The following is a 22,578-nucleotide window of genomic DNA, read 5'->3' on the forward strand; positions in this document are numbered from 1 at the left end:
GGCACACCTGGGCACAGCTGGTGGCGAGCACACACTTGGGGGTCACCTGAGGGGCACCCGGGGCTGGGGGCACACCTGGGGATGGACACCTGGCTCAGGTGGGGGGGGGAGGGGTCTTCAACCACTGGGGGGACCCTCACCTGTGCTGACCCCTCACCTGTGCTGGATCTCACCTGTGCTGACCCCTCACCTGTGCTGACCCTCACCTGTGCTGACCCTCACCTGTCCTGACCCTCACCTGTGCTGGATCTCACCTGTGCTGACCCTCACCTGTCCTGACCCCTCACCTGTCCTGACCCTCACCTGTCCTGACCCTCACCTGTGCTGACCCTCACCTGTGCTGGATCTCACCTGTGCTGACCCTCACCTGTGCTGACCCTCACCTGTGCTGACCCTCACCTGTGCTGGATCTCACCTGTGCTGACCCTCACCTGTCCTGACCCTCACCTGTGCTGACCCTCACCTGTGCTGGATCTCACCTGTGCTGACCCTCACCTGTGCTGACCCTCACCTGTGCTGACCCTCACCTGTGCTGGATCTCACCTGTGCTGACCCTCACCTGTGCTGACCCTCACCTGTGCTGACCCTCACCTGTCCTGACCCCTCACCTGTCCTGACCCTCACCTGTCCTGACCCCTCACCTGTCCTGACCCCTCACCTGTGCTGACCCTCACCTGTCCTGACCCTCACCTGTCCTGACCCTCACCTGTCCTGACCCTCACCTGTGCTGACCTTCACCTGTGCTGGATCTCACCTGTGCTGAGCCCTCACCTGTCCCCCCTTCACCTGTGCTGGCTCTCACCTGTGCCCCTTCACCTTTCCCTCCCCCCTTCACCTGTCCCCTCCCCCCTCACCTGTCCAGGTCCCTCACCTGTCCCAGCTCGGCCTCTCCGGAGACCTCACCTGTGGTGGCCACGCCTTCTCACCTGTGCCTGAGCCCACCTGAGCTCACCTGAGCCCACCTGAGCCCACCTGAACCCACCTGAACTCACCTGAGCTCACCTGAGCCCACCTGAGCTCACCTGAGCCCACCTGAACCCACCTGAACTCACCTGAGCTCACCTGAGCCCACCTGAGCTCACCTGAGCCCACCTGAGTGCACCTGAGCCCACCTGAGCCCACCTGAGCCCACCTGAGCCCATCTGAACTCACCTGAGCTCACCTGAGCTCACCTGAGTGCACCTGAGCCCACCTGAGCCCATCTGAACTCACCTGAGCTCACCTGAGCGCACCTGAGCCCATCTGAACTCACCTGAGCTCACCTGAGCTCACCTGTCCCCCCCGCCATGAGGATTTGGGGCCCCCGTTACCTGCGGGCTCACCTGGGGCTGCTGCTGCACCTGTGGGGGCTCTGCGGTGAGTGGGGGGGGAGACAGGTGAGGGGGGAGGGGACAGGTGAGGGGGGTGGGAAAGGTGAGGGGGGAGGGGACAGGTGAGAACCGGGACAGGTGAGGGGGGGAGGGGACAGATGAGGGGAGGGAGGGGACAGGTGAGGGGAGAGGGGACAGGTGGGGGGGGGGGGACAGGTGAGAACTGGGACAGGTGAGGGGGGGAGGGGACAGGTGAGGGGGGAGGGGACAGGTGAGGCCACACCTGGGCACAGTTTGGGGCACAGGTGGGGGAGGGGCTCAGGTGAGACCTCCCCGCTCTCCACGCCAGGTGAGCCCCTGGAGTGCCCAGGTGAGCTCACCTGTCCTGTGCTCCAGGTGTGCCCCCAGGTGCCGCCCTGCCGTCCTCAGGTGCGACCCCGGAACCCTCAGGTGAGTCCCTGACACCCCCAGGTGAAGCCTGGTGTGCCCAGGTGAGCCCCTGGAGTGCCCAGGTGAAGCCTGGAGTGCCCAGGTGAGCCCTGGTGTGCCCAGGTGAGCCCTTGGCATGCCCAGGTGAGCCCCTGGCACTCAGGTGAGCCTTGGAGTGCCCAGGTGAGCCCTGGAGTGCCCAGGTGAGCCCGGGGCACGCCCAGGTGAGGTCGGGCCACGCCCAGCTGAGCTCACCTGTCCCCGTCCCGCGGCCCAGGTGAGCCCGAGGAGGGCCAGGTGCGCCTGGCCGGGGGCCCGCACAGGTGCGCGGGGCGCGTCGAGGTGTTCCACGCGGGCAGGTGGGGCACGGTGTGCGACGACACCTGGGACCTGGCGGCCGCGGCCGTCACCTGCCGCCAGGTGCGCTGCGGCCCCGCCCTGTGGGCGCCGGGCGCGGCGCAGTTCGGGCGTGGCTCAGGTGCGATCTGGCTGGACCAGACCAACTGCAGCGGCAGCGAGGCGCACCTGGCCCAGTGCCCCGCCCACACCTGGGGCCGCAACGACTGCCAGCACGGGGAGGACGCCGGCGCCGTGTGCGCAGGTGAGACAGGTGGGACAGGTGGGACAGGTGAGACAGGTGGGACAGGTGGGACAGGTGAGAGAGGTGGGACAGGTGAGCAGGGACAGGTGAGACAGGTGGGACAGGTGGGACAGGTGAGGGACAGGTGAGGGACAGGTGAGACAGGTGAGGGACAGGTGGGACAGGTGGGACAGGTGAGACAGGTGGGACAGGTGAGGGACAGGTGAGACAGGTGAGGGACAGGTGGGACAGGTGAGACAGGTGAGGGACAGGTGAGACAGGTGAGGGACAGGTGGGACAGGTGAGGGACAGGTGAGACAGGTGAGACAGGTGGGACAGGTGAGGGACAGGTGAGACAGGTGAGGGACAGGTGGGACAGGTGAGGGACAGGTGAGACAGGTGGGACAGGTGAGGGACAGGTGAGACAGGTGAGGGACAGGTGGGACAGGTGAGACAGGTGAGGGACAGGTGGGACAGGTGGGACAGGTGAGGGACAGGTGAGACAGGTGAGACAGGTGGGACAGGTGGGACAGGTGAGGGACAGGTGAGACAGGTGCCACAGGTGGGACAGGTGAGGGACAGGTGGGACAGGTGAGACAGGTGAGACAGGTGGGACAGGTGAGGGACAGGTGAGACAGGTGAGGGACAGGTGAGACAGGTGAGAGAGGTGGGACAGGTGGGACAGGTGAGGGACAGGTGGGACAGGTGGGGGACAGGTGTGTGCAAGTGGGGCAGCTATGGCAGGTGTGGCAGGTGAGACAGGCGAGCATGGGCAGGTGGGACAGGTGGGACAGGTGTGCACAGGTGAGACAGGTGGGACAAGTGAGAGAGGTGATGGACAGGTGGGACAGGTGAGCACAGGTGTGCAGGTATGGACAGGTGTACTCAGGTGAGGTTACCTGGGGTTACCTGTGGATACCTGGGGTTACCTGGGGTTTTTCTGGCATTTACCTGGGGTCACCTGGGGTCACCTGGGAGTTACCTGGGAGTTACCTGGGGTCACCTGGGGTCACCTGGGGTCACCTGGGAGTTACCTGGGAGTTACCTGGGAGTTACCTGGGGTCACCTGGGGTTACCTGGGGTCACCTGGGGTTACCTGGGAGTTACCTGGGAGTTACCTGGGAGTTACCTGGGGTCACCTGGGGTTACCTGGGGTTACCTGGGGGTCACCTGGGGTCACCTGGGGTTACCTGGGAGTTACCTGGGGTCACCTGGGAGTTACCTGGGAGTTACCTGGGAGTTACCTGGGGTCACCTGGGGTTACCTGGGGTCACCTGGGGGTGCCCGGGTTACCTGTCCTGATCAGCCCAGGTGTTGCAGACTCGCTGGAGCCGGAGCCGCCTCACCTGCGCCTGGCCGGGGGCCGGCACCGCTGCGCGGGGAGGGTGGAGCTGCTGCACCTGGGCAGGTGGGCCGGGGTCTGCGGGCACACCTGGGGCCCGCGGGAGGCTCAGGTGGTCTGCAGGTACCTGGGCTGCGGGACCCCCCTGGACGCACCTGGGGACGCACCTGGGGACGCACCTGAGGGTGCACCTGGGGCCACACCTGAGGGTGCACCTGGGGCCACACCTGGGGCCACACCTGGGGCCGCACCTGGCCAGGTGTGGCTGGAACAGGTGAGCTGCAAAGGCACCGAGAGCGACCTGAGGCAGTGCAGGGCGGGGCCCTGGCGGGAGCGCACCTGTGCCCGGGGGGGCGTGGCCAACGTCACGTGCTCAGGTGGGTGTGACGTCACCCTCAGCTGGGCAGGTGGCTCAGGTGTGGGGGACGGCTCAGGTGTGCTCAGGTGGGTGTGGGAGCCTCACCTGGCCACGTCACACCTGTGAACCCCCACCCCCACCTGCCCCTCCCCCCCCTTCACCTGTCCCGCTCAGGTGCCCCTCCCCCACCCCTCCCCCAGGTGAGCTGGGCCGTTACCTGAGCCCCACCCTCACCTGTCAGCCAGCCCAGAGCACACCTGGCCCCTCCCTCACCTGCCCAGAGCACACCTGGCCCCTCCCTCACCTGCCCAGAGCACACCTGTCCCCCCGTCACCTGTCCAGGTCACACCTGTGCCCCTCCCTCACCTGCCCAGAGCACACCTGGCCCCTCCCTCACCTGCCCAGAGCACACCTGTCCCCCCGTCACCTGTCCAGGTCACACCAGGCCCCTCCCTCACCTGCCCAGAGCACACCTGTGCCCCTCCCTCACCTGCCCAGGTCATACCTGGCCCCTCCCTCACCTGTCCAGGTCACACCTGTGCCCCTCACCTGCCCAGAGCACACCTGTGCCCCTCCCTCACCTGCCCAGAGCACACCTGTGCCCCTCCCTCACCTGCCCAGATCTCACCTGCCCTCCCTCACCTGAGTTCCACCATCACCTGCCCAGGTCACACCTGACCCGCCCCACCCTCTCACCTGTCCCCCCTCACCTGAGCTCTCCCTCACCTATTCCCTCACCTGTCCCTCTCACCTGTCCCTCACCTGTCCCTCTCTCACCTGTCCCTCACCTGTCCCCTCACCTATTCCCTCACCTCTCTCTCACCTGTCCCTCACCTGTCCCTCCCCTGTCCCTCACCTGTCCCCCTCACCTGTCCCTCACCTGTCCCTCACCTGTCCCTCACCTGTCCCTCACCTGTCCCACTCTCTCCTTTCCCTCACCTGTCCCACTCTCTCCTGTCCCTCACCTGTCCCTCACCTGTCCCTCACCTGTCCCTCACCTGTCCCACTCTCACCTGTCCCTCCCCTGTCCCTCACCTGTCCCAGTCTCACCTGTCCCACTCTCACCTGTCTCTCACCTGTCCCTCCCCTGTCCTCCCGCCCAGGCTGGGCGCTGGCCACGCCCCCTCAGGTGCGCCTGGCGGACGGGCCAGGTGCGTGCGCGGGCCGGGTGGAGGTGCTGCACCTGGGCAGGTGGGGCACGGTGTGCGACGACGGCTGGGCCTTCCCCGCCGCCGCCGTCGTCTGCCGCTACCTGGGCTGCGGGCAGGTGATCGCGGCCCCGCCCCGCGCGCGCTTCGGGCCCGGCCGCGGCCCCGTCTGGCTGGACAGGCTCACCTGCACAGGTGAGGAGGCCGCGCCCCACGAGTGCCGCCACAGAGGGTGGGGAGTGCACAGCTGCCAGCACAGCGAGGACGCCGGCGTCGTGTGCGCAGGTGAGGCAGGTGTGCGCAGGTGAGAGACAGGTGAGGGACAGGTGAGACAGGTGAGAGACAGGTGAGGGACAGGTGAGACAGGTGTGCGCAGGTGAGACAGGTGAGGGACAGGTGAGACACAGGTGTGACAGGTGAGAGGTGAGGGACAGGTGAGACAGGTGTGTGCAGGTGAGGCACCTGTGACAGGTGAGACAGGTGAGACAGATGGGACAGGTGAGACAGGTGAGACAAGTGAGGCACCTGGGACAGGTGAGACAGAGGTGAGACAGGTGTGTGCAAGTGAGGCACCTGGGACAGGTGGGACACGTAAGACAGGTGAGGCAGCTGGGACAGGTGAGAGATGGGACAGGTGTGCACAGGTGAGGCACCTGGGACAGGTAAGAGACAGGTGAGAGCAACAGGTGTGTGCAGGTGAGGCAGCTGGGACAGGTGGGACAGGTGAGACACAGGTGGGACAGGTGTGCGCAGGTGAGGCACCTGGGACAGGTGAGACAGGTGAGAGACAGGTGAGGGACTGGTGAGGGACAGGTGAGACAGGTGAGAGCAACAGGTGTGCGCAGGTGAGACAGGTGGGACAGGTGAGAAATAGGACAGGTGTGCACAGGTGAGACAAGTGGGGCAGGTGGGGCAGGTAAGGGGTGGGCCAGGTGAGAGATGGGACAGGTGTGCGCAGGTGAGGGACAGGTGTGTGCAGGTGTGCGCAGGTGAGGGGTGGGGGACAGGTGAGGGACGGGAACAGGTGGGATGGGTTTGCGCAGGTGAGGGACAGGTGAGGACAGGTGGGCTGTGACCGAAGCCCCTCACCTGTCCCATTCTCACCTGTCCCTCACCTGTCTCTCACCTGCCCCGCCCTCACCTGTCCCACTCTCACCTGCCCCTCACCTGTCCCACTCTCACCTGCCCCGCCCTCACCTGTCCCACTCTCACCTGCCCCTCACCTGTCCCACTCTCACCTGTCCCCCCCCCGGCAGGTTCGGGCCTGGCTGACCTGGTTCACCTGCGCCTGGCCGGGGGCCCGCACAGGTGCGCCGGCCGCCTGCAGGTGCGGCACGAGGGGCGCTGGGGCGGGGTCTGCGGCCTCACCTGGGCGCTGCCCGCCGCGCGCGTCGCCTGCCGCTACCTGGGCTGCGGCCCCGCCCTCCGCGCCGCCCAGGTGAGCGTGCCCCGCGACGAGCTCACCTGGGTGGAGTCGCTCAGGTGCGAGGGCGGCGAGGGGAACCTGCTGGAGTGCCAGGTGAGGGCCTGGGGCGCCCCCCCCTGCCCGCACGCCGCCGTCACCTGCGCCGAGCCAGGTGAGCCCGGGGCACCTGCGCAGGTGAGGCGGGAGGGGCACACCTGGGACACACCTGGGGGTACAGCTGGGACACACCTGGGGACACCTGGGGACACACCTGGACACAGCTGGGCACAGCTGGGGACACCTGGGACACACCTGGGCACAGCTGGGACACACCTGGGGACACCTGGGGACACCTGGGGACAGCTGGGGACACACCTGGACACAGCTGGGAATCACCTGGGGACACACCTGGGACACACCTGGGCACAGCTGGGACACACCTGGGTAAACCTGGGGACACCTGGGCACACCCACAGAACACCTGGGGACACCTGGGTTACACCTGGGAGTACAGCTGGGATACACCTGGGGACACACCTGGGACACACCTAGGATACACCTGGGGACAGCTGGGACACACCTGGGGACACACCTGGGCACACCTGGGGACACCTAGGGACACCTGGGGACACCTGGGACACACCTGGGAGTACAGCTGGGATACACCTGGGGACACACCTGGGACACACCTAGGATACACCTGGGGACAGCTGGGACACACCTGGGACACACCTGGGCACACCTGGGCACAGCCACAGAACACCTGGGCACACCTGGGACACACCTGGGGACACCTGGGACACACCTGGGCACAGCTGGGGACACCTGGGCACACCCACAGAACGCCTGGGGACACCTGGGCACACCTGGGACACACCTGGGGAGATCCAGACACACCTGGGACACACCTGGGCACAACTGATTACACCTGGGGACACCTGGGGATATGCACAGACACACCTGGGCACACCTGAAGACACCTGGGCACAGCTGGGGTCACCTGGGGCACACCTGGGCACAGCTGGGAATATCCCATGACACACCTGGGGCACACCTGGGCACAGCTGGGGCACCAGCCAGGTGAGCTCACCTGCCCAGCTCCCCCCATGTGCTCCAGGTGAGGCCCCAGCACCCCCAGGTGAGCCCCTGGAGTGCCCAGGTGAGCTCACCTGCCCTTGCTTTGTGCTCCAGGTGTGTCCCTGCCTGAGCCAGGTGTGAGCCCGGCACCCTCAGGTGAGCCCCAGGTGTCCCCAGGTGAGCTGGGGGCTGCTGAACCACGCCCGCACCTGGCTCAGGTGGGGCTGGCCCCGCCCAGGTGAGCTCACCTGTCCGTGTTCCGTGTCCCAGGTGCAGCCCCGCCGCCCTCAGGTGCAACCCCGGAACCCCCAGGTGAGAACCTGACACCCCCAGGTGAGCACCTGACACCCCCAGGTGAGCCCCTGGTGTGCCCAGGTGAGCTCAGCTGTCCCTGTTCCGTGTTCCAGGTGTGACTGTGGAGCCCTCAGGTGAGCCCCTGACCCCCCCAGGTGAGCATGTGGCACACCCAGGTGAGCCCCTGGTGCACCTGGCTGGGGGGGCAGCCCAGGTGAGCTCACCTGTCCCTGTTCCGTGTTCCAGGTGTGCCCCCAGCTGTGACCCCGGAACCCTCAGGTGAGCCCCTGATACCCCCAGGTGAGCCCTGGAGTGCCCAGGTGAGCCCTGGAGTGCCCAGGTGAGCCCCTGGCACTCAGGTGAGCTCACCTGTCCCTGTTCCATGTTCCAGGTGCGACCCCAGAACCCTCAGGTGAGCCCCTGGAGTGCCCAGGTGAGCTCCTGGTGCCCAGGTGAGCCCTGGAGTGCCCAGGTGAGCTCCTGGTGCCCAGGTGAGCCCAGGGCACGCCCAGGTGAGGCCGGGCCACGCCCATCTGAGCTCACCTGTCCCCGTCCCGCGGCCCAGGTGAGCCCGAGGAGGGCCAGGTGCGCCTGGCCGGGGGCCCGCACAGGTGCGCGGGGCGCGTCGAGGTGTTCCACGCGGGCAGGTGGGGCACGGTGTGCGACGACACCTGGGACCTGGCGGCCGCGGCCGTCACCTGCCGCCAGGTGCGCTGCGGCCCCGCCCTGTGGGCGCCGGGCGCGGCGCAGTTCGGCGAGGGGGCGGGGCCGGTGTGGCTGGACGGGCTCAGGTGCGCCGGCAGCGAGGCTCACCTGGCCCAGTGCCCCGGGCACACCTGGGGGACGCACACCTGCAACCACGCCGAGGACGCCGGCGCCGCGTGCGCAGGTGAGGGAGGGCAGGTGAGATCAGGTGTGCTCAGGTGGGCTCAGGAGTGCAGACAGGTGGGACAGGTGAGCTCAGGTGAATGTGGGCAGGTGAGATCAGGTGTGCTCAGGTGGGCTCAGGAGTGCAGACAGGTGGGACAGGTGAGCTCAGGTGAATGTGGGCAGGTGAGATCAGGTGGGCTCAGGTGGGCTCAGGAGTGCAGACAGGTGGGCTCAGGTGGGCTCAGGTAGGCTCAGGTGTGCTCAGGTGTGCTCAGGTGGGCTCAGGTGAATGTGGGCAGGTGAGATCAGGTGGGCTCAGGTGTGGACAGGTGAGATCAGGTGGGCTCAGGTGTGGACAGGTGGGCTCAGGTGAGCAGGAGTGGGGACAGGTGAGTTCAGGTGTGCGCAGGTGAGGCAGGTGAGCTCAGGTGCGCTGCTGAGTGTGCCCAGGTGAGCTCAGGTGTGCTGAGAGACAGGTGAGCTCAGGTGTGCGCAGGTGAGGGGACAGGTGAGCGCACCTGGACTATGGGGGTTGGAGGGGATGGGTGAGGGGGAGGGGAGGGCGCACCTGGGCACACCTGAGGCCATGCTGGGACACACCTGGGACACACCTGGCCCTGCCCCTCACCTGTCCCCAGGTAACCCTTAGTTAACCCTGCCCCTCACCAGTCCCTCACCTGCCCCAGGTAACCCCAACCCCACCTGTCCCAGGTAATCCCTCCCCTCACCTGTCCCAGATAACCCCAACCCCTCACCTGTCCCAGGTAACCCCATCCCCTCACCTGTCCCAGGTGACCCCTACCCACACCTGTCCCTCACCTGTCCCAGGTAACCCTGCCCCCCTCACCTGTCCCTCACCTGCCCCAGGTGACCCCTCACCTGCCCCAGGTAACCCCATCCCCTCACCTGTCCCTCACCTGCCCCAGGTGACCCCAACCCCTCACCTGTCCCTGCTAACCCCTCCCCACACCTGTCCCACACCTGTCCCTCACCTGTCTCAGATAACCCTGCCCCCCTCACCTGCCCCAGGTGACCCCTCCCCACACCTGTCCCTCACCTGCCCCAGGTGACCCCTCCCCTCACCTGCCCCAGGTGAGCCCTACCCACACCTGTCCCACACCTGTCCCAGTTAACCCTGCCCCCCTCACCTGCCCCAGGTGACCCCTCCCCTCACCTGCCCCAGGTGACCCCTCCCCTCACCTGTCCCAGTTAACCCTGCCCCCCTTACCTGTCCCTCACCTGCCTCAGGCGACCCCAACCACTCACCTGTCCCAGGTAACCCCAACCCCACCTGTCCCAGGTGACCCCTCCCCTCACCTGTCCCTCACCTGTCCCAGGTAACCCCATCTCCTCACCTGTCCCTCACCTGCCCCAGGTGACCCAGCCCTCCTCACCTGTCCCAGGTGACCCCTCCCCTCACCTGCCCCAGGTAACCCCATCCCCTCACCTGTCCCTCACCTGTCCCAGGTAACCCCAACCCCTCACCTGTCCCTCACCTGCCCCAGGTAACCCAGCCCTCCTTACCTGTCCCAGGTAACCCCAACCCCTCACCTGTCCCAGGTAACCCTGCCCCCCACACCTGTCCCACACCTGTCCCAGGTGACCCCTCCCCTCACCTGTCCCTCACCTGCCCCAGGTAACCCCAACCCCTCACCTGTCCCTCACCTGCCCCAGATGACCCCTCCCCTCACCTGCCCCAGGTGACCCCTCCCCTCACCTGTCCCAGGTAACCCTGCCCCCCTCACCTGTCCCTCACCTGCCCCAGGTGACCCCAACCCCTCACCTGTCCCTCACCTGCCCCAGGTGACCTCTCCCCTCACCTGTCCCAGGTGACCCCTACCCACACCTGTCCCACACCTGTCCCAGGTGACCCCTCCCCTCACCTACCCCAGGTAACCCCTCCCCTCACCTGTCCCTCACCTGCCCCAGGTGACCCCTCCCCTCACCTGTCCCAGGTAACCCTGCCCCCCTCACCTGTCCCTCACCTGCCCCAGGTGACCCCTCCCCTCACCTGTCCCAGGTAACCCTGCCCCCCTCACCTGTCCCTCACCTGCCCCAGGTAACCCCAACCCCTCACCTGTCCCTCACCTGTCCCTGCTAACCCCTCCCCACACCTGTCCCACACCTGTCTCAGATAACCCTGCCCCCTCACCTGTCCCTCACCTGTCCCAGGTGACCCTGCCCCCCTCACCTGTCCCTCACCTGCCCCAGGTAACCCCATCCCCTCACCTGTCCCTCACCTGCCCCAGGTAACCCTGCCCCTTTCACCTGCCCCAGGTAACCCCAACCCCTCACCTGTCCCTGCTAACCCCTCCCCACACCTGTCCCACACCTGTCCCTCACCTGTCTCAGATAACCCTGCCCCCTCACCTGTCCCAGGTAACCCTGCCCCCCTCACCTGTCCCACACCTGTCCCAGGTAATCCCTCCCCTCACCTGTCCCAGGTAACCCCAACCCCTCACCTGTCCCTCCCCTGCCCCAGGTGACCCCAACCCCTCACCTGTCCCTCACCTGCCCCAGGTAACCCTGCCCCCCTCACCTGCCCCAGGTGACCCCTCCCCTCACCTGTCCCTCCCCTGCCCCAGGTGACCCCAACCCCTCACCTGTCCCTCACCTGCCTCAGGTGACCCCTCCCCTCACCTGTCCCTCCCCTGCCCCAGGTGACCCCAACCCCTCACCTGTCCCTCACCTGTCCCAGGTGACCCCTCCCCTCACCTGTCCCTCACCTGTTCCAGGTAACCCCATCCCCTCACCTGTCCCTCACCTGTCCCAGGTGACCCCTCCCCTCACCTGTCCCTCACCTGCCCCAGGTGACCCCTCCCCTCACCTGTCCCTCACCTGTCCCAGGTGACCCCTCCCCTCACCTGTCCCTCACCTGCCCCAGGTGACCCCTCCCCTCCCCTCCCCTCCGTTGCAGCCTCGGCGGTGCCGGCCCCGCCCCAGGTGCGCCTCTCAGGTGCGCCCGACAGGTGCGCGGGGCGGGTGGAGGTGCTGCACGCGCACCTGTGGGGCACCGTGTGCGACGACGCCTGGGGCCCGCGGCAGGCGCAGGTGCTCTGCGCTCACCTGGGCTGCGGCCCCGCCCTGGAGGCGCCGGGCGCGGCCAGGTACGGCCGGGGGGAGGGGCCCATCTGGCTCGATGACGTCACCTGCACGGGGGAGGAGCCCGACTTCTTCAGGTGCGCCCACCGCACCTGGGGGGGAGAACAACTGCCACCACGGCGAGGACGCGGGCGTGGTGTGCGCAGGTGAGGCACGCACAGGTGTGCGCAGGTGAGGCACGCACAGGTGTGCCAGGTGTGCGCAGGTGTGCGCAGGTGTGCGCAGGTGAGGCACGGACAGGTGTGTGCAGGTGTGTGCCAGGTGTGCGCAGGTGAGGCACGCACAGGTGTGCGCACGTGAGGCACAGGTGTGCGCAGGTGAGGCACGCACAGGTGTGCGCAGGTGAGGCACGCACAGGTGAGCGCAGGTGTACGCAGGTGTGAGCAGGTGTACGCAGGTGTGATAAGGACAGGTGTGCGCAGGTGTGCGCAGGTGAGGCACAGGTGTGCCAGGTGTGCGCAGGTGTGAGCAGGTGAGGCACAGGTGTGCGCAGGTGTGCACAGGTGTGCGCAGGTGAGGCACAGGTGTGCTCAGGTGTGCGCAGGTGTGAGCAGGTGAGGCACAGGTGTGCGCAGGTGTGCACAGGTGTGCGCAGGTGAGGCACAGGTGTGCTCAGGTGTGCGCAGGTGTGAGCAGGTGAGGCACGGACAGGTGTGCCAGGTGTGCGCAGGTGTGAGCAGGTGAGGCACAGGTGTGTGCAGGTGTGCACAGGTGAGGCACGGACAGGTGTGCACAGGTGTGTGCGGAGGTGAGTGCAGGTGTGCACAGGTGCATGCAGGTGTGCTGAGGTGTGCAGGTGTGCTATGGACAGGTGTGTGCAGGTGTGTGTGCAGGTGAGGCATGGACAGGTGTGCACAAGGGAGGACAGGTGTGGACAGGTGAGGACAGGTGTGCTATGGACAGGTGTGCACAGGTGTGCTGTGTACAGGTGAGGCATGGACAGGTGTGCACAGGTGTGTGTGCAGGTGTGCTATGGACAGGTGTGCACAGATGTGCTGTGGACAGGTGTGCACAGGTGTGATGTGGACAGGTGAGGCATGGGCAGGTGTGCACAGGTGAGGACAGGTGTGCACAGGTGTGCCGTGCACAGGTGTGCCGTGCACAGGTGTGCTGTGCTCCTTTAGGGCGGGTCTCACCTGTCCAGGTGAGGCTCAGCCGGCGCCGGGGCCTCACCTGTGCGTCCCCACAGGTAACTCGAGCTCAGGTGAGGTGCGGCTGGCGGCCGGGCCGCACCTGTGCGCAGGTAGGGTGGAGGTGCTGCACGAGGGGCGCTGGGGCACCGTGTGCGACCACGGCTGGGACCTGAGCGACGCCCAGGTGAGCACAGGGGGGGGACAGGTGAGCGCGGGGGGACAGGTGAGGGCAGGGGGGGACAGGTGAGCACAGGTGGGCTCAGGTGAGCGCGGGGGGACAGGTGAGGGCAGGGGGGGACAGGTGAGGGCAGGGGGGACAGGTGAGCACAGGTGGGCTCAGGGGAGCACAGGTGAGGGCAGGGGGGCTCAGGTGAGCACAGGGGGGCTCAGGTGAGCACAGGGGGGCTCAGGTGAGGGCAGGAGGGGCTGCACAGGTGAGCACAGGTGCGGCCAGGTGAGGCTGGGGGGACAGGTGAGGGCAGGGGGGCTCAGGTGAGCACAGGGGGGCTCAGGTGAGCACAGGTGAGGGCAGGGGGGCTCAGGTGAGCACAGGGGGGCTCAGGTGAGCACAGGTGAGGGCAGGGGGGCTCAGGTGAGCGCAGGTGGGCTCAGGTGAGGCTGGGGGGCTCAGGTGAGCACAGGGGGGCTCAGGTGAGGCTGGGGGGCTGCACAGGTGAGCCCTGCAGGTGCCCAGGTGAGCTCAGGTGTCTCCTTGGGCTCACCCAGGTGTGTTTGGGGTCACCCAGGTGTGTTTACCTGCCCCCAGGTGTATTTAAAGTCCCCCAGGTGTGTTTAAGGACTCTCAGGTGTGTTTAAGGTCACCCAGGTGTATTTAAGGTCTCTCAGGTGTCTTTACCTGCCCAGGTGTGTTTAAAGCCCCCCAGGTGTGTTTAAGGCCCCCCAGGTGTGCTTAAGGCCCCCCAGGTGTGTTTACCTGCCCCAGGTGTGTTTAAGGTCTCTCAGATGTGTTTACCTGCCCCAGGTGTGTTTACCTGCCCAGGTGTGTTTACCTGCCCAGGTGTGTTTAAGGTATCTCAGGTGTGTTAAGGCCCCCCAGGTGTGTTTACCTGCCCCAGGTGTGTTCACCTGCCCCCAGGTGTGTTTACCTGCCCCCAGGTGTGTTTAAGGCCCCCCAGGTGTGTTTACCTGCCCAGGTGTGTTTAAGGTATCTCAGGTGTGTTTACCTGCCCAGGTGTGTTTACCTGCCCAGGTGTGTTTAAGGTATCTCAGGTGTGTTAAGGCCCCCCAGGTGTGTTTACCTGCCCCAGGTGTGTTCCCAGGACTCACCCAGGTGTGCTCACCTGCCCACAGGTGTGTTTAAGGTCTCTCAGGTGTGTTTAAGGCCCCCCAGGTGTGTTTACCTGCCCCAGATGTGTTTAAGGTCTCTCAGGTGTCTTTACCTGCCCCAGGTGTGTTTACCTGCCCAGGTGTGTTTAAGGTATCTCAGGTGTATTTAAGGCCCCCCAGGTGTGTTCACCTGCCCCAGGTGTGTTCCCAGGCCTCACCCAGGTGTGCTCACCTGCCCACAGGTGGTGTGCCGCCAGGTGCGCTGCGGGCCGGCGCTGGCGGCCCCGGGCGGGGCGCGCTTCGGGCGGGGCTCGGGCCAGGTGTGGCTGAGCGAGCTCACCTGCGCGGGCAGCGAGCGGCACCTGGGGCACTGCCCCGCCCCCCCCTGGGGCAGCAACACCTGCGGGCACGAACGCGACGCGGCGGTGGAGTGCGCAGGTGAGCACGGACAGGTGGGCACAGGTGAGCACAGGTGAGCACAGGTGAGCATGGACAGGTGGGAACAGGTGAGCACAGGTATGGACAGGTGAGCACAGGTATGGACAGGTGAGGACAGGTATGGACAGGTGGGAACAGGTACGGACAGGTGAGAACAGGTACGGACAGGTGAGAACAGGTACGGACAGGTGAGGACAGGTACGGATAGGTGAGGACAGGTGAGGACAGGTATGGACAGGTGAGAACAGGTGAGCACAGGTATGGACAGGTGGGAACAGGTACGGACAGGTGAGAACAGGTGAGGACAGGTATGGACAGGTGAGCACAGGTATGGACAGGTGAGAACAGGTGACCACAGGTATGGACAGGTGAGCACAGGTATGGACAGGTGAGCTCAGGTATGGACAGGTGAAAACAGGTGAGGACAGGTATGGACAGGTGAGCACAGGTACGGACAGGTGAAAACAGGTGAGGACAGGTATGGACAGGTGAAAACAGGTGAGGACAGGTGAGCACAGGTGAGCACGGACAGGTGAGCATGGACAGGTGGGCAGGTGAGCGCAGGTGAGCACAGGTGAGGACAGCTGAGCATGGACACGTGGTCAGGTGAGAACAGGTATGGACAGGTGAGCACAGACAGGTGGGCAGGTGAGCACAGGTGAGCACAGCTATGGACAGGTGAGAACATGTGAGCACAGGTGTGGACAGGTGGGCAGGTGAGGACAGGTGAGAACAGGTGAGCATGGACAGGTGAGCTCAGGTCAGCACAGGTATGGACAGGTGAGAAGAGGTGAGCACAGGTGAGCACGGACAGGTGGGAACAGGTGAGCAGAGACAGGTGAGAATAGGTATGGACAGGTAAGGACAGTTGAGAACGAACAGGTATGGACAGGGAGCATGGACAGGTGTGCTCAGGTGAGCACTGACAGGTGTGCTCAGGTGAGCGGGGACAGGTGTGCTCAGGTGAGCACTGACAGGTGAGCTCAGGTGAGCAGGGACAGGTGTGCTCAGGTGAGCATGGACAGGTGTGCTCAGGTGAGCGGGGACAGGTGTGCTCAGGTGAGCACTGACAGGTGAGCTCAGGTGAGCAGGGACAGGTGTGCCCAGGTGAGCACTGACAGATGTGCTCAGGTAGGGGGTGGGGCACAGGTGTGCTGTGAGGTGTCCATTACCTGCCCTCACCTGTCCTTCTCCATCACTCACCTGTCCCCTCTCACCTGTCCCCTCTCACCTGTCTCACCTGTTCATCCCTCACCTGTCCATTCACTCACCTGTCCCTCACCTGTCCCCTGTCCCCCACAGCCCCATGTCCTCACCTCTCCATCCCTCACCTGTCCCTCACCTGTCTCACCTGTTCATGCACTCACCTGTCCCATCCCCGCAGCCCCGCCCCCCACACCTGTCTCACCTGTCCCACACCTGTCTCACCTGTCCATGCACTCACCTGTCCCCCCTCACCTGTCCATGCACTCACCTGTCCCCTCTCCCCACAGCTCCGTCCCCACACCCTCACCTGTCCCCCACTCACCTGTCTCACCTGTCCATGCACTCACCTGTCCATCCCTCACCTGTCCTGTCCCCGCAGCCCCGCCCCCCACGCCCTTACCTGTCCCTCACCTCTCTCACCTGTCCCTCACCTGTCTCACCTGTCCCATCCCCGCAGCCCTGCCCCCACGCCCTCACCTGTCTCTCACCTGTCTCACCTTTCTCACCTGTCCCGTCCCCGCAGCCCCGCCCCCCCACGCCCTCACCTGTCCCTCACCTGTCTCACCTGTCCTTCACCTGTCTCACCTGTCCCTCACCTGTCCCTCACCTGTCTCACCTGTCCCTCACCTGTCCCTCACCTGTCTCACCTGTCCCTCACCTGTCTCACCTCTCACCTGTCTCATCTGTCTCACCTGTCCCTCACCTGTCTCACCTGTCCATGCACTCACCTGTCCCCTGTCCCCGCAGCCCTGCCCCCACACCCTCACCTGTCCCTCACCTGTCTCACCTGTCCCTCACCTGTCTCACCTGTCTCACCTGTCCCTCACCTGTCTCACCTGTCCCGTCCCCGCAGCCCTGCCCCCACACCCTCACCTGTCTCACCTGTCCCTCACCTGTCTCACCTGTCTCACCTGTCCCGTCCCCGCAGCCCCGCCCCCCACGCCCTCACCTGTCCCGGCGGCTCCGGGGGCGCCTCTCCAGGTGCGCCTGGCCGGGGGCCCGCACAGGTGCGCGGGGCGCGTCGAGGTGTTCCACGCGGGCAGGTGGGGCACGGTGTGCGACGACACCTGGGACCTGGCGGCCGCGCGGGTCACCTGCCGCCAGGTGCGCTGCGGCCCCGCCCTGGGCGCGCCCGGCCGCGCCCGCTTCGGGCCCGGCGCCGGCCCCGTGTGGCTGGACCAGGTGCGCTGCTCAGGTGAGGAGCTCACCTTGGACAGGTGCGAGCGGCAGCCCTGGGGGGAGCACGACTGCGGGCACGAGGAGGACGCGGGCGTGGTGTGCGCAGGTGAGCACGGCACAGGTGAGGGCAGGGGGGACAGGTGAGCACCTGGGGGGGACAGGTGAGGGGACAGGTGAGGGCTGGGACAGGTGAGGGGACAGGTGAGCACCTGGGACAGGTGAGGGGTGGGGGGACAGGTGAGGGCTGGGACAGATGAGGGGTGGGACAGGTGAGCACCTGGGACAGGTGAGGGGAAACTGAGGGGTGCAGGGGGACAGGTGAGGGGACAGGTGAGGGGACAGGTGAGGGGACAGGTGAGGGCTGGGATAGGTGAGGGGTGGGACAGGTGAGGGCTGGGAGAGGTGAGGGGTGGGACAGGTGAGGGCTGGGATAGGTGAGGGGACAGGTGAGGGGTGGGACAGGTGAGGGGTGGGATAGGTGGGGGGACAGGTGAGCACCTGGGGACAGGTGAGAACGTGGGGACAGGTGAGGGGACACTGAGGGGTGCAGGGGGACAGGTGAGGGGACAGGTGAGGGCTGGGACAGGTGAGCACCTGGGGACAGGTGAGGGGTGCAGGAGGACAGGTGAGGGGACAGGTGAGCACCTGGGGGGAACAGGTGAGCACCTGGGACAGGTGAGGGGTGGGGGGGGGGCTCAGGTGTGCTTGGGAGGGCTCAGGTGTGCCCAGGTGCTGCCTCACCTGCCCCCAGGTGTGCCCAGGTGTGCCCATGTCCCCCCAGGTGCCCCCAGGTGTGCCCAGGTGTGCTCACCTGCCCCCAGGTGCCCCCAGGTGTCCCCAGGTGTGCTCACCTGCCCCCAGGTGCCCCCAGGTGTGCCCAGGTGTGCTCACCTGCCCCCAGGTGCCCCCAGGTGTGCCCAGGTGTGCCTGACGCTCTCCCCTCCCCGCAGGTGCCGACCCCCCCCAGGTGCGGCTGCGGGGCGGCCCCGGGCCCTGCGCGGGGCAGGTGCAGGTGCTGCTGCAGCGCACCTGGCTGCAGGTGTGCGGCCTCACCTGGGGGCTGCCCGAGGCGCAGGTGCTGTGCCGGCAGCTGGGCTGCGGCCCCGCCCTCGGCGCACCTGTGGGGCCGCACCTGCCCGGGGCGGGGCCTCACCTGGCCGGGCTCACCTGCGACGGCTCCGAGTCGCAGCTGCAGGAGTGCCTGCGGGAGGGGGCGGGGCCGAGCACCTGCACAGGTGGGGCGGCGCAGGTGCGCTGCGCCCTGCCCGCAGGTGAGCGCCGGGGGGAGGGGCCAAAGGGGAGGGACAGGTGTGGGGGGAGGGGCCAAAGGTGAGGGGAGGGGCACCAGGTGAGCCCCAGGTGTGGGGGAGGGGCTCCAGGTGTGGGGGAGGGGCTCAGGTGAGCCCCAGGTGTGGGGGAGGGGCTCAGGTGAGCCCCAGGTGTGGGGGGAGGGGCCAAAGGTGAGGGGAGGGGCTCAGGTGAGCCCCAGGTGTGGGGGAGGGGCTCCAGGTGTGGGGGAGGGGCTCAGGTGAGCCCCAGGTGTGGGGGAGGAATCCCGGTGCAAGTCAGGTGAGGGGAAGAGCTGGGACAGGTGAGAAACAGGAAGCAGGACAGGTGAGAAGGGCCAGGACAGGTGGGACAGGTGAAGGCGGGACAGGTGAGAAACAGGAACCAGGACAGGTGAGAAGGGTTAAACCAGGACAGGTGAGAAGGGTTAAACCAGGACAGGTATGAAATGTGGGACAGGTGAGAAACAGGAACCAGGACAGGTGAGGAGGGAGGAGCCAGGACAGGTGGGACAGGTGAGAAGAGCCAGGACAGGTGTGAAAAGTGGGACAGGTGAGAAGGGTTAAACCCAGCCAGGTGTGAAGGGAGGAGCCCGGAGGGGTGGGACAGGTGAAGGTGGGACAGGTGAGAAGAGCCAGGCCAGGTGTGAAAGGTGAGACAGGTGTGAAGAGAGGAGCCAGGACAGGTGGGACAGGTGAGAAGGGTTAAACCAGGACAGGTGAGAAACCAGAACTGGGACAGGTGAGGAGGGAGGAGCCAGGGAAGGTGGGACAGGTAAAGGTGGGACAGGTGAGAAGAGCCAGGCCAGGTGTGAAATGTGGGACAGGTGAGAAGGGAGGAGCCAGGACAGGTGGGACAGGTGAGAAGGGTTAAACCAGGACAGGTGAGAAGGGAGGAGCCCGGAGGGGTGGGACAGGTGAAGGTGGGACAGGTGAGAAGAGCCAGGCCAGGTGTGAAATGTGGGACAGGTGAGAAGGGAGGAGCCAGGACAGGTGGGACAGGTGAGAAGGGTTAAACCAGGACAGGTGGGACAGGTGAGGGCAGGACAGGTGAGAAGTATTAAACCAGGACAGGTGTGAAGGGAGGAGCCAGGAGAGCTGGGAAGGGCCAGGACAGGTGAGGGCAGGTGAAGGTGGGACAGGTGAGGAAGAGGAGCCAGGAGAGTTAGGACAGGTGAGAAGGGTTAAACCAGGACAGGTGAGGACACGTGAGGACAGGTGAGGACGGGTAGGGACAGGTGGGGCAGGCAGGGACAGCTGAGAAGGGTGGAACAGGTAAGGACAGGTAAGGACAGGTGAGGACAGGTGAGAAGGGTGGGACAGGTGAGAAAAATGGGACAGGTGAGGACAGGTGAAGACAGGTGAGAAAAGTGCAGCAGGTGAGGACAGGTGAGGACAGGTGAGCAGGGTGAGGCAGGTAAGGACAGGTGAGGACAGGTGAGGACAGGTGAGAAGGGTGGGACAGGTGAAAAAAATGGGACAGGTGAGGACAGGTGAGAAAGGCAAGGCAGGTAAGGACAAGTGAGCAGGGCGAGGCAGGTGGGGACAGGTGAGGACAGGTGAGCACAGGTGAGCACAGGTGAGGACTGGTCAGAAAGGCGAGGCAGGTAAGGACAGGTGAGCAGGGTGAGGCAGGTGAGGACAGGTGAGGACAGGTGAGGACAGGTGAGAAAGGTGAGGACAGGTGAGGACAGGTGAGCAGGGTGAGGCAGGTGAGGACAGGTGAGGACAGGTGAGGACAGGTGAGAAAGGTGAGGACAGGTGAGGACAGGTGAGCAGGGCGAGGCAGGTGAGGACAGGTGAGGACAGGTGAGGACAGGTGTGCTGGCTCCCCCCGACCCCTCACCTGTCCCCGCCAGGTGCGGCCCCCACCTGCGCGTACCTGGTGGCGCTGCTGGTGCTGCTGACGTCGCTGGGCGGGGCCCTGCTCTGGCTCACCTTGCGGGCCAGGTGTGTCCCAGGTGAGTCCCGCACCTGCCCCGCCCCCCCCAGGCGAGCCCAGGTGAGCCCGGGTGACGCCAGGTGTGTCCCCAGCTCACCTGGACGCCCCGAGGGCCCCCGGCGCCATTTACCTGCCCAGGAGGGACTCACCTGGCGAGGCCGAGGAGCTGCAGCTGATGGACGACGCCCCCTGAGCTCACCTGGCGGGGCTCACCTGGCGGGGCTCACCTGGAGCCTGGAACTCATCTGGAGCCTGGAACTCACCTGGAGCTCACCTGGAGCTCACCTGGGGCCTGGAGCTCAGCTGGAATCCCTCACCTGAGCCTCTCACCTGCAATCCCTCTTACCTGGCTGCTCTCACCTGGAATCCTCACCTGAACCTCACCTGGCCTCTCTCACCTGGAACCTCACCTGGAATCCTCACCTGGAATCTTCACCTGGCCCCTCTCACCTGAACCTCACCTGGCCACTCTCACCTGGAACCTTACCTGGAATCTTCACCTGGAATCCTCACCTGAACCTCACCTGATCCTCACCTGGCCACTCTCACCTGGCCGCTCTCACCTGGAACCTTACCTGGAATCCTCACCTGATCCTCACCTGGCCACTCTCACCTGGAATCCTCACCTGATCCTCACCTGGCCCCTCTCACCTGGAATCTTCACCTGGAATCTTCACCTGGAATCCTCACCTGGAATCCTCACCTGGAATCCTCACCTGGCTGCTCTCACCTGAACCTCACCTGGCCACTCTCATCTGGAACCTTACCTGGAATCTTCACCTGGAATCTTCACCTGAACCTCACCTGGCCACTCTCATCTGGAACCTTACCTGGAATCTTCACCTGGAATCCTCACCTGAAATCCCCACCTGAAATCCTCACCTGGAATCTCTCACCTGAACCTCACCTGGCCACTCTCACCTGGAATCCTCACCTGGCCGCTCTCACCTGGCCGCTCTCACCTGAACCTCACCTGGAATCCTCACCTGGCCGCTCTCACCTGGCCCCCTCCCCCCCCCCTTGGCAGCACCTGCGGGGCTCAGGTGAATCAATAAAAAATGGCGTCTGGAGCCTCCAGGTGTGAGTTTTGATGGCCCCACCCCCCCCAGGTGTGACAGGTGTGACTGTGGGGAATCCCAACCCCCCCAGGTGTGACTCTCAGGTGTCCCCACCCCTCCAGGTGTCACAGGTATGAATTTTGGGGGTTGCCCCGCCCTCCAGGTGTGAATTTTGGGGGTTCCCCACCCCCCCCAGGTGTCACAGGTGTGAATTTTGGGGGTTCCCCCACCCCCCCCAGGTGGGACAGGTGTGAATTTGGGGTCCCCCATCCCTCCAGGTGTGAATCTCAGGTGTTTCCAAACCCCCCAGGTGTGAATTTTGGGGGTTCCCAAATCCCTCCAGGTGGGACAGGTGTGACTTTTGGGGGCTCCCATTCCTCAGGTGTGAATTTTGGGAGGCCACGCCCCCCCAGGTGTGAATCTCAGGTGTCCCCACCCCCCCCAGGTGTGGATTTTGGGAGGCCCCCGCCCCCCCAGGTGTGAATTTTTAGGAATCCCAAACCCCCCCAGGTGTGAATCTCAGGTGTTCCCACACCCCCCCCAGGTGTGAATTTTGGGCTCCTTGTCCTCCAGGTGAGAACCTGGGGAGTGCCCCGCCCTCCAGGTGTGAATTTGGGAGGTCCCAAACCCTCCAGGTGTGAATTTGGGAGGTCCCAAACCCCCCAGGTGTGAATTTTGGGAGGTTCTTCTTCTCCAGGTGTGAATTTTGGGGGTTCCCATCTCCTCAGGTGGGACAGGTGTGAATTTTCGGGTCCTCCATTCCTCCAGGTGTGAATTCTGGGAAGTTCCAACCCCCCCAGGTGTGAATTTTGGGAGGTTCTTCTTCTCCAGGTGTGAATTTTGGGAGGCCCCGCCCCCTCAGGTGTGAATCTCAGGTGTTCTCATCCCCCAGGTGGGACAGGTGTGAATTTTGGAAGGTCCCAATCCCACCAGGTGTGAAGTTTGGGAGGGCCCCGCCCCCCCAGGTGTGGATTTTGGGAGGTTCCAACCCCCCCAGGTGTGAATTTTGGGAGGCCACGCCCACTCAGGTGTGAATCTCAGGTGTCTCCACCCCCCCAGGTGTGAATTTTGGGAGGCCCCACCCCCCCAGTGTGAATTTTGGGAGGTTCCAACCCCCCAGGTGTGAATTTTGGG

General features: G+C 65.4%; 1 protein-coding gene and 3 long non-coding RNA genes across 5 annotated transcripts; 2 read left to right on the forward strand and 2 right to left on the reverse strand.

The window, feature by feature from the left end:
• The first annotated feature begins 1,227 nt into the window (after window positions 1-1,227).
• On the forward strand, window positions 1,228-20,613 carry LOC128802678 (deleted in malignant brain tumors 1 protein-like). The gene is given in 21 exon segments (XM_053969234.1): window positions 1,228-1,356; window positions 1,707-1,760; window positions 2,017-2,340; window positions 3,640-4,105; window positions 4,194-4,219; window positions 5,093-5,442; window positions 5,911-5,955; window positions 6,396-6,744; window positions 7,764-7,805; window positions 7,920-7,961; window positions 8,190-8,243; window positions 8,509-8,832; window positions 11,731-12,011; window positions 12,013-12,061; window positions 13,105-13,232; window positions 13,722-13,794; window positions 14,516-14,773; window positions 16,908-17,279; window positions 18,109-18,429; window positions 20,304-20,405; window positions 20,479-20,613. Coding segments are annotated over 21 exon segments (3,831 nt in total). The 5' UTR covers window positions 1,228-1,286; the 3' UTR covers window positions 20,580-20,613.
• Window positions 9,375-9,693, reverse strand: LOC128802699 (uncharacterized). Its single transcript, XR_008435556.1, has 3 exons — window positions 9,633-9,693; window positions 9,556-9,595; window positions 9,375-9,515 (listed from the first exon to the last, which is right to left on the reverse strand). It is a non-coding gene; the product is annotated as an uncharacterized LOC128802699 (long non-coding RNA).
• On the forward strand, window positions 12,150-12,981 carry LOC128802700 (uncharacterized). 2 transcript variants are annotated; one of them, XR_008435558.1, is made up of 3 exons: window positions 12,150-12,169; window positions 12,632-12,651; window positions 12,921-12,981. It is a non-coding gene; the product is annotated as an uncharacterized LOC128802700 (long non-coding RNA). The 2 variants fall into 2 exon arrangements; XR_008435557.1 differs by lacking the exons at window positions 12,150-12,169; window positions 12,632-12,651 and adding exons at window positions 12,706-12,740; window positions 12,849-12,868 and having other exon boundaries at window positions 12,921-12,980.
• A 317-nt stretch (window positions 20,614-20,930) lies between the features above and the next one.
• On the reverse strand, window positions 20,931-21,351 carry LOC128802690 (uncharacterized). The gene is made up of 3 exons (XR_008435547.1): window positions 21,308-21,351; window positions 20,994-21,102; window positions 20,931-20,956 (listed from the first exon to the last, which is right to left on the reverse strand). It is a non-coding gene; the product is annotated as an uncharacterized LOC128802690 (long non-coding RNA).
• Between the last annotated feature and the right edge of the window lie 1,227 nt (window positions 21,352-22,578).

This window comes from Vidua macroura, unplaced genomic scaffold (genome assembly GCF_024509145.1).
Source record: "Vidua macroura isolate BioBank_ID:100142 unplaced genomic scaffold, ASM2450914v1 whyUn_scaffold_146, whole genome shotgun sequence".
Taxonomy (NCBI): Eukaryota; Metazoa; Chordata; class Aves; order Passeriformes; family Viduidae; genus Vidua; species Vidua macroura.